Source organism: Trichosurus vulpecula, chromosome 8 (genome assembly GCF_011100635.1).
Source record: "Trichosurus vulpecula isolate mTriVul1 chromosome 8, mTriVul1.pri, whole genome shotgun sequence".
NCBI classification, from domain to species: Eukaryota; Metazoa; Chordata; class Mammalia; order Diprotodontia; family Phalangeridae; genus Trichosurus; species Trichosurus vulpecula.
This window is the reverse complement of record NC_050580.1, coordinates 10,342,104-10,352,109: the sequence shown is the minus strand read 5'-3', so window position 1 is coordinate 10,352,109 and position 10,006 is coordinate 10,342,104. Positions and strand designations below refer to the sequence as shown.

At 49.4% G+C, this 10,006-nt stretch overlaps 1 protein-coding gene across 1 annotated transcript; it reads right to left on the bottom strand.

The window, feature by feature from the left end:
- Nucleotides 1-1,662: 1,662 nt before the first annotated feature.
- TEX36 (testis expressed 36) lies at nucleotides 1,663-8,886 on the bottom strand. Its single transcript, XM_036734461.1, has 5 exons — nucleotides 8,794-8,886; nucleotides 6,608-7,495; nucleotides 3,835-3,966; nucleotides 3,182-3,262; nucleotides 1,663-2,318 (listed from the first exon to the last, which is right to left on the bottom strand). Exons 2-5 carry the CDS (start codon nucleotides 7,430-7,432, stop codon nucleotides 2,112-2,114), a joined length of 1,245 nt encoding a protein of 414 aa, XP_036590356.1. The 5' UTR covers nucleotides 7,433-7,495; nucleotides 8,794-8,886; the 3' UTR covers nucleotides 1,663-2,111.
- Nucleotides 8,887-10,006: the final 1,120 nt, after the last annotated feature.

Genomic DNA, 10,006 nt, shown 5'->3' with positions numbered 1-10,006 from the left:
CCCTTTGCCTCTTCCTGGGGTTTGCACATCATAACTCTAACTGGATGGGCAAACTTTCCTTTACATGCACCTCTCCCACCTCTGCCCCATGTCCCCTTACTGAATTTGCTTCAGGCAGCAGAATTCCTACTTCCAGCTCTGGGCTCCAGTGAATTAGACAGAGAAGTAGGTATCATGATCTGGACAGTTTAGGTATTGAGCCCTGAATGGAAAGGGACTCATGTAGTAGAGCACCTGGCACAAAGTGGGTCCTTCATGTTTATTAAATTTAAATTGTCTGCAGAGTCTGGGCCTTTGTGTTCCCCATATGAAGTGATATGTGCCACCACAGGCAGGCACTGGTGGACTCAGAGGGGCTTCTGGTCACATTCGGTCAGATGAGGGATCCGAACTGGGTGTTCTACATTCTCTTGGTACCATTATGGGGACAGAGTGAGTGGGCAAGGAAGAGTTGGAGGGACCTGGAGCAGCCCTGGGGTGGCGGGGGCAGGTGTTGTCTGTGGGTGACATCTAGGCTGATAGATGCCTCTGCCCTCATGATCATGTTGGACAGCTGATGCCTCCTAGTTATTTGAATAATGTCCTCTTCCTCCACCTAGTTACCAAATAGGTCACAGAGCTTCTGAGGGTTGTTTTCTATCATAGACAAGGCAAGGTTGGTTCTGTGATATGGTCCCCAAGATACCATGTGGACTGGACTGGAAAAGTGGATTTCTCTTCATTTGATGGGGGTCAACCTTCACCTTTTCCAAACCGACTCCTTGTTGGCAGCTTCCTACATAAATAAGCATTGCCTCCATTGGAGGTAGAGAGGAGGCGTTCCTCATAAAGCTTGACTAGAAGGCTTGGATAAGGCTTCTGAAGACAGAGAAGGCCTTTGACCTTGATTTGTCTCCCTCGACCCCTGTGAACTGGAGACAAAGGAACAGCCTCTGGACTGAACTGGGGGCTTTCCCCCACTTTGCTCCAACACCCTCTTTTCCTTTGTGAGCAGAGTGGGTCTCTTTATACTTGGCTCGCATACCTTTTCCTTTCCCCTACTTCCTCCTCTTGACTTTTCTTCTCCTTTTCCTTTGTTCCCATTCTTTCTCCACCCCTCCACCCCCATAAGGAGAGGTTTGGCCCTGCTCTCAGTCAGAGCTGGGAAATCTATGAGTTCTACCAACCAGGAAGGCTCTGGTATAGGAAAGGAATACATTTTAATCAATCGTAATCCTTCTTACAGAAATGAATATGTCTTATATCTTTAAAGTTGTTGGTAACTTTCATCATATAGGAGATGTTTTTGATAAACAACATATTCCTTATTAAACCAAGAATTCCACTGCAGAATGCATACTGATGAGACTCACCAAATACCTCTTTCTAAAGAAAAACTAGTTATTTGAAGGATTCTGTTTTGCTGGTGCACAAGACCAGAAGATTCCAGGAATCTTGGTATCCCTACAGATCTACAACAGATGCCACAGATGATGAAAGCAGAAAGCTTTCCCCTCTTCCCTCAATCTTCATTAACACCACCACTAACTCTGTGTCACAAGGTCAGCAACACAAATATCACCCTCTCTGAAATCTTCCAAGCCACTCTTTGTCCTTTTAGGTATAACTATGGCAGAGGCCAGCAGTGAGCAGTCGCAGAAGCTGACAAATCTCATACTTCTTGCATTGATCATAACACAAAATTTATTGATGAGTTCTCCCAATGAATTTATTTCTATTTATCAACATATCTTACTCACATAATTAGGGTTATAATGCAAAAATATATAATTAAGTTTTTCTTCTTTACCTAAATATCATTTTAAAAAATCTACCGATGAAGATGGCATTACTGTAATAAACAAGGGGTGGGGCCCTATTACCCAGTACAATCATTTCTACGAACATTTTGCTATTTAAAGAAACATACACCAAAACTATTATTATGAAACAAAGTCTCTATCGTGTCCACATTCTAGTCCTAAGTTTGTGTTTCAAAAGTGGTGCTAAGTGAAAAGGACCTTCCTTTATCATACCCTTACATAAAAGGATGAGAAAATCTTCCTGGGGTTAGGAGTTTGATGGAAATGTGCAAGGCTTCCCAGCAGCCTCTCCTCAGAGGGGTCCCCTCCTCACATAAAAGGAGCGTTCCACCTGTCAGAGTGATGTTTTGGGTAGAGTGGAAAGAACAGGCCTCTTGGTCTTGACTTGGCCACATAAGACGCTTGGTAAGTGCTTATGTTGTCCTCTGCAGTGGGCACGTAGCCACTTGCCCAACGATTGAAATTGGTAGAATGGAAGTGCAGCTGTACCTGCTCCAGCTTCTTACGCCCTAAACACTGGTGAAGAAGAAAGAGAAGGTGGGCCACAAACAAGGTCAAGACCATGATGTTTCTCTTCTACTCAAGCTGCCTATCCCCAGACCTTTCTGGTTTCTGGCTGTTTTCCAGCCTCCTGCTCACACAAGAGACATCTTTTCCATAGGGCCCAGTCCCCCTCATGGTTGCATATGGAAAGGATCATAGACTTTCAAGCCAGAAGGGACTTTGGTGATGGTGAGTAGTCCAACCCCTCCATTTAACATAAAACTGAGGCTGAGAGGGTTTAAGACCCATGCCCACTGTCACACAGGTAAGAAGTATCAGACCAAGGATTTGAACCCAAGTCTGGTACTGAAAAGCCATGATCCTTTCTCTAACTTATATTACACATAAGGGGGAATTTCAGGGACTATCAGATTCTCCCAAAAAAACACAAGCAAGCATAAAAGGACAAGCAGAGAATGTCTCCCTGTCCTTTTGGGGGTGTCCTGCCTGTGTAAACAAGGATCCTTTGGTCAGATCTCAATCAGCCATGTTCAGGCGGAAGGCACCTTGGCCTGGTGATCTGGGAGGTAAGAAAAAGAGGCAGTGGATGTGTGCAGGAAGAGGGCTGTCAGGCCAACGTCCCCACGTCCACCTTCTGATACAACATTGTAGGAGCATCTTACAAAGGCTGCAGGAAGAAAGTGCTCAAGGGACAGCCCCAAAGCCGGCAGCTTTGGCAAGGTGACCAGGAAGGCCAAAGACCTCGAGCTTTTCAGAGCTGTTTGTTACACCGGCTTTCAGTCTCATTTGGATTTCAAACTGGTTCCACTTTTCAGACAGGTGGTGGGGGAGGGGGGTCAGCACTGTCTCCCCAGGGCCTGAAAGTGAATACTTACTTCATCCAGACCATGGCCACAGAATTCCAAGCCACGCCTGTTGTCGTGCATTGAAAATGGGTAGTTGTTTTGGTCGGCTTGCTGGAAAAGAAAGGGATGACAGAGAAAGGGACGGGTCAGAATCCCGGTGGCTATGCCATCCCAATGACATTAAAGTGAGGCTAGTGAACCAAGAGGAGCGATGATGAAGGAAAGGAGCCAGGAAGAGCGAGGCAAGAGTCTTCTTGCATTGGGCACAGGACTTTAAAACACAGACTCAGTTTTTTTCACTGCCAGGTTTATGGACATTGGGAAAATCCTGGAGGCAACATCTCTTCCAAGCTCTGTATAATGCTATCTAATTCCATCTCTGACACGCACTAGCTGTGTGACCTTGGCAGATCACTGCCCCTCCTGTGCATCAGTTTCCCCATCTGTAGAATGGAGGAGTTGGACTAGATATACTCTGAGGTCCCTTCCAGGGTCCTATGATCGCATTCAAATGCACATGGCACTTTTCACCCATTAGCTCACTTGGTCTTCACAAAATGCAGCAAGGGAGCTACTCCGGGTTAGCTGTGTGATGGGAGCCGGAGCTGAGGGCAGGCTCTTTGTATTACTCGGCCCAACCCCAGACTCCCACATTTCTAACCCCAGCTGCACAGACAACTCACCTGCTGGCGGAGCCGGTAGCATGAAGGCAGCAGCCCCTCCGTCTTCAGCCAACTTTCTGGGAGGAAAGGCTGCTTCATCATGGCTGTGGTGGTAGACTCTGGGGTTTTTTCAGTCAGGCCGAGGTGAGGAAACTGGAGAACATGACAGGTCTGGATCAGAACCAGCTCGATCAGACTCGATGGAACCAGTATCAGGCTTCCTCGGGGAAGTGACTAAAATGCATTTGGGGTTTTCCTGGAACGTCATGACAACCACCTACAGTTTGAAATCATGAAGATCTTTTTCCAAGGGGAAAAATATCTATGACGTGGGACTATAGCTATTTGTGTAACTGCCCTCCTCACCTGCCCACTCCTATTTTTATAGGCCGCCCCCCAGCACCCAGCAAGCTACCTGAGAGCTAGGAATGTTTCATTTTTGCTTTGGTATCTCCAATGCTTAGTGTAGGGTTCAGCACACAGTACGTACTTAATAGGGCAGCTAGGTAGTGCTTCAGCAGCTAGAGTGCCAGGCCTGGAGTCAGGAAAACCTGAGTTCAAATACCAGCTCAGACACTCACTAGCTGTGTGACCCTGGGCAAGTCACTTCACCCTTTTTGCCTCAGTTTCCTCATCTGTCAAATGAGCCAGAGAAAGAAATGACAAACTAGTCCAATATCTTTGTCCAAAACACCCCAGATGGGGTCATGAAGAATCAGACACAACTGAAACAACAGAACTTTCAGCACCACCACCAGGCACTTCATAAATGCTTCTTGAAGCAAACTGAAAGGTTTCTGATTCCATGTGGAGCCCGTGTCCTTGTGGTCAAACAGCATGAGAACAGCAGTGCTGAAAGGGAGAGATGGAAGGACAGATGGCATGATTCCTGAGTTACCGAGAGCAGCAGATACTCCATGGAGAGCTGGGAGGTCACCATCCTCCATCTGCCAGGGGCTTCCTCATCCCCCCGTCTTCATCTCAAAGCCCCTTGACTTCATGCTCCACTGTCCCCTCTTTCCTCTTGGACCTGAGGAAGAGGTAGCCTCTCTCCTGGCCAAGGCCAAGGCCTCTACCCCCTCCCTCCATTTCCTCCCCTTCTGTTCCTCCAGAAAACTGGCACCTCAATCACAGTATCCCCCACCTCCTCTCTTTCTCACTGCTATCTGCCATCCCTCCAGTCACACTGGCTCACAACCTCAGCTCCTTCCTCATTCTGGATCTTTCTGATCAGCTGCCATCTTATCAATCCTACTTCCACAACAGGCCTCATGTACATACCCTTCTCTCTACTCACATAGCCACCCCTGGCTCAGGCCAGCTTCCCCATCTGTCGGTTGTACACGGCTGCCGCAAACATGGGTATGGCCAGGCCACTCTCCCCCTCAAAATTAAGTCCTTTATTTGGCATTTAAACCACTTCACAGCCTATCTCCAGCCCACATTTCTAGGCTTACTGTGCCTTTTTCCTCATATGCTCTATGCTCCAGCCCACAGGGTTTCTCATCTCTAAGCCTTTGCCCAAGCTGGAAAGTGCACCTTCCTCAGTTCCACCTCACAAAATCCCTCACTTCCTTTAGGGTTCAGCTCAAGTGAAGCCTCCCAGGATGCCTAATCCCCTCCCCCACACATATCCACTGCTAGTACCCCACAATTACTTTGAAACCTTGGTACCTGTGGAGGTGACTTAGCAAATGTTTATTGAATCAATCAATGAAAACCAGGAGTTACCCATGCCTGCTTCCTCTGGGTGGATATTGGAGGGGAGGGGCAGGCAGCTTTCAGAGGCCTCATCTCTAGGGGTCCATGTCTCCTCCCCCACCCTACCTCTCCTTTGTCAACGACCCAGGACTCAGGCTACAATTCTGGTTCCAGCCACAAAAATTCCTAGGGACAGTCATGGCAGAAGGCCGTGCAGTATCACACATCAAGTCTGACCTCCTGATGTGGGTGAGGAAGCTGCGGCCCTTAGACGGGGAAGGGATTGGCCCATGTGGAGTATCAGCAGCCAGCACTAGAATAGGACCCCTCAGTCTTTCCCCTCCCTCCCAGTCCCAGGCCGGGCTCTCTCCATTGCACAAACCTGCCTAGAGAGCATCCCATTTCCCACCTTCAGACCGCTGAGCAGGACAGGCACAGCCCCAGAAAGGCCTGCTGAGGGGGCTTACGTTCCTTTATCAGCGCAACAGCGGGAATGGCGCCCCTGCCAGCTAAGTGACAACCTGACTTCGGTTCATTTGTATTCTGTGATTTGATGGATTAAACTGCTGTTTTAAAAAAAAGTCACTGGCGTTTTCATTTCACTCTTTTAAAAATATATTTAATGGCTATAACACGATAGCTGTGAAATAAACCCTTCTGTTAGATATGATAGCCGTGAAATACGGCTTTTTAACTCGTTGGCGGAGCTATTCGTGCTGCAGTCATTCAGTCACAGAATGACTGAGATATTAAAAATCGTCCTCAATGTGAAAAATGAGAGGAAGGGGTGGGGAAAGCCTGTGACCTTGCTACATTGTAGCCAGCAAGATTCCACATCCAAGGTCATAGAGGTACCCTGCCCTCGACCTTGAAGCTCTCCCTCCCCCGGCTGTCCCCCGCTCTGACTTAAGAATATGTGAAAGAGGACAGGGATGAGCCTGGGGGAGAGGACCTGCTCAGATGGGATCAGGCACAGAGAAGACCCTTTAGAAATGTCTCTGGGAATGGGTTGGACTGGACTCTGGGCTTGGCTTTCACCACAGCCCTGGGCTCCTGGGAGTAAACATGTCTAGGTTCAGCCAAGCTTTCTTACCCATATCCCTGCCCTCTGTTTCCTAGAGGCGATGATCCTGGAGACTTGTGAATACAGAGAAGATGAGGAAGGGAAAGTCGGAGGGGCTTGGGCAGCTAAGGTGGCTGAAGAGGCTGGTGAGACCACAGTGGCCAGACAGGCTCGTGAGACCGCAGTGGCTGGACAGCCTTGTGAGACCGCAGTGGCTGGACAGGCTCGTGAGACTGGAGTGACTGGACAGGCTTGTGAGACTGGGGTGGCTGAAGAAGCTGGTGAGACCGGGGTGGCTGGCCAGCCTTGTGAGACTGCAGTGGCTGGACAGCCTCGTGAGACTGGAGTGGCTGGACAGGCTTGTGAGACTGGGGTGGCTGAAGAAGCTGGTGAGACCGGGGTGGCTGGACAGCCTCGTGAGACCAGGGTGGCTGAACAGGCTTGTGAGACTGGGTTGACTGGACAGCTTCGTGAGACCGGGGTGGCTGGACAGGCTTGTGAAGCCGGGGTGACCGGACAGGCTGGTGAGACTGGGCTGGCTGAAGAAGCTGGTGAGACCAGGGTGGCTGAAGAAGCTGGTGAGACCGGGGTGGCTGGACAGCCTTGTGAGACCGCAGTGGCTGGACAGGCTCGTGAGACTGGAGTGGCTGGACAGGCTTGTGAGACTGGGGTGGCTGAAGAAGCTGGTGAGACCGGGGTGGCTGGACAGCCTTGTGAGACCGGGGTGGCTGGGCAGGCTCGTGAGCCCAGTGTGCCCCAGGAGGTTGGGGAGGTTTCAGCTGGACTGGTTGGCTCAGTTGGCTTAGGCTGCTCCATGGAGTCTGAGGATGAGGGAGTCTGTTCTCTTCCCTTCATTTCTCATTTAGCCCTAGGTTCTAGTTTGGAATTCTGGGCCTCTATGGAGTTAGAACCCCAGGGCTGTCATAGAAGGAGGAGAAAACTTAGCAAAATGGAGGTGCTGGGACCCTCAGTGTTCCCTGATGTTTGTCTGTAATCGAGGGTTCCCTAGGTGAGTGGAAAAGGGCCAGGTTCTGCCTGCCTGGGCAGGATTTGAGGGAACCAGGCAACAGAGTAAACAGCTAAAGTAAACATGCCGGTCTAAGCATGAGCCCTGGCCTCCATCCCCTCCTCCCCACCCTTCCACTGTTATCCTGCTCAGCCCCATTCCTCCACCGTCCCTTCTCACCCTCCAGCTCCCCCTCCCCCCACTTCCCCTGAGCCCTCCTCTGCTATCTTCTGGCTTAATCTCTTCCTCGCACATGTCCAACATCTTCCAGACATAATAGAAGCCTGGTCTTCTCCTGAAGATACCTCCCCCCTTGCCTCCTTGTCAATGGCGGATCCCCTGGCACAAATAGGTTTGGGAAGATCAGCCTGTCTAGTCCTTGTTCCTCCCTGTTCCCATCCCTCAGTACCCCCTGACCCTCACACACCCAGATACACATACTCCAAGGCTTATCACATCTGGCTATAGAAAGTCCTGACGCAGTCTGGATGGTGGGTTCAGTCATTCAAAGCTCCCTCCAAAGCCTGCCTCCTGTTCTACAGATGAGGAAAACCTAAGTGACAGGTTACACAGCTGGTAGAGCTTGGCCATAAATCCAGGGCCCCTGGCTGTAATCCCAACATCTTTTCCAATCTACCACAGTTCTTTCTAACACCTGCTGTAATCCACTACTAACCTCCAGGTCATTCTCCTTCTCACAAGTGCCTTTAGGCTTGGGGATGGCAATGTTCAGGTAAGAATGTACCTTTGAGTGTCCTGGCCTCCCAGTTCATCAGCACCTGACTTCCGTGCCCACTATCTCCCCTATGTCTCAGTCACGCCTTCAAACTCATCATCACCCAAAGTCATTCCATATCTCATCCATATCTCCCATTTCTGAATACAATCTCCTGTCCTTTCAGCATTCCCATGGCCTACTCTGAAAACCTGTTCATCCCCACCCCTTCTTCTATCCCCCATTCCATTAGTCAATTGCCCCCATTCTGGTCTCACTGCCCCCTTCTCAAACTTGACCCTAGAGTTCACCAGTTCAGCAGGACTCTGTCCTTTAGCCTTGAATGCCTGGCTTCAACGTCCATGCTAATGCTCTCTGGTCACCCCACCATCCACCTCCTCCCCTCCTCCCCCCTCCCCCCAACCACTGAATACTCCTAGAGAAAGTCATCAAACCAAGGCTGACTGGGGTCATTCAACATTCCCATTCCTTCACCTCCGTTCTGCTCTCACAGATGTACAGAGATGTACAGAGTCATCTCTAATCCTCTATCATTCTCCCAACAGCAGCTGTTCCCCAACAAGCCCCCAGCTCCCGCCTTTGTCTCGGTAGATGACCTCACTTCCTGGGGCACTGAGATTAGGAAAGTCATCGGAGTGAAGGACCTCATTTCCTCCCTCCTGAACTTATTGAGATCTTCACCCAGGATTTCCTGCTTTGTCCCAGCACAGGGACATGGCCAAGACACAACCCTCTCCATCTGCCCTCAATCCCGAAGGTACCCAATGGTGCTTGGGCAGCTTTTAAGCTGGCAGAGGGCATTACATACATTACCTCATTTTAGTCTCATACCTTGTGGGGCAGGTTTTACAGGTATTGTTATCCCTATCTCACGGGTGAAGAAACAAGATTAGAGGTTTGAGTAGCTTGTCCGTGATAACACAGCTAGTGATGGAGGTAGTATCGTTAATCCCAGTTTTCCCAGGGGGGCTATGCTTCAGGCAGCTGGGTGGTGTAGTAGGTAGAGCATAGAGCCTGAAGTGAGGAAGACTCATTTTCCTGAATTCAGATCTGGCCTCAGACACTTACTAGCTGTGTGACCCTGGGTAAGTCACTTAACCGTGTTTGCCTCAGTTTCCTCATCTGTAAAATGAGCTGGTGAAGGAAATGGCAAATTAGTCCAGCATCCTTGAAAATAAAACCCAAGATGGGGTCACAGAGAGTTGGACACAACTGAAAAACGACTAAACAACATACTTCTAATAGTATCACTCCTACAATTTTACCATCATTGTGCTTTCCATTAATAACTGGCTAGAACGCTTAACTTTTAGCAAAGTCATTTAGTTGCTAAGATAGTAAAGTAAGAATGGTGGGCACAAAGCCTTCTCTCCAGCCTTCCCTGCTTTTCCATAAGGACACTGGGTAGAGGTAGCTCACACTTTGTGTAAAACTAAGTGAGGCAGACACATCCGACTCTCTGATGACATGGTCAAGGCAAGGGAAGGTGGAGAAAATGACCTCTTCCTCCACTGCCCCTCTAGAATAATTCTCTCTCAGGGGTCTGGCTTTTCCTCCACTTTTGGCTCCAACTCCTGAACCCGGGATTTACTCCCGCTGAATTAGGGAATTGCTGTAATTCCTACAGCTATTGAAAGCCCCTAGAGGTTTGTCCAGCATACCTTCCCAGCTAATCACTCAAACACCA

What these genes read in the sequence shown, in the direction of transcription:
- TEX36 (XM_036734461.1), bottom strand. Translation starts at nt 7,432, where the DNA reads ATGAAGGGAAGAGAACAGACTCCCTCATCCTCAGACTCCATGGAGCAG. An exon ending in GCTACCGGCTCCGCCAGCAG is followed by an intron (nt 3,263 to 3,834) that starts GTGAGTTGTCTG and finishes TTTCTTTTCCAG; the next exon opens with CAAGCCGACCAAAACAACTA. An exon ending in GTGGCCATGGTCTGGATGAA is followed by an intron (nt 2,319 to 3,181) that starts GTAAGTATTCAC and finishes CTTCTTCACCAG; the next exon opens with TGTTTAGGGCGTAAGAAGCT.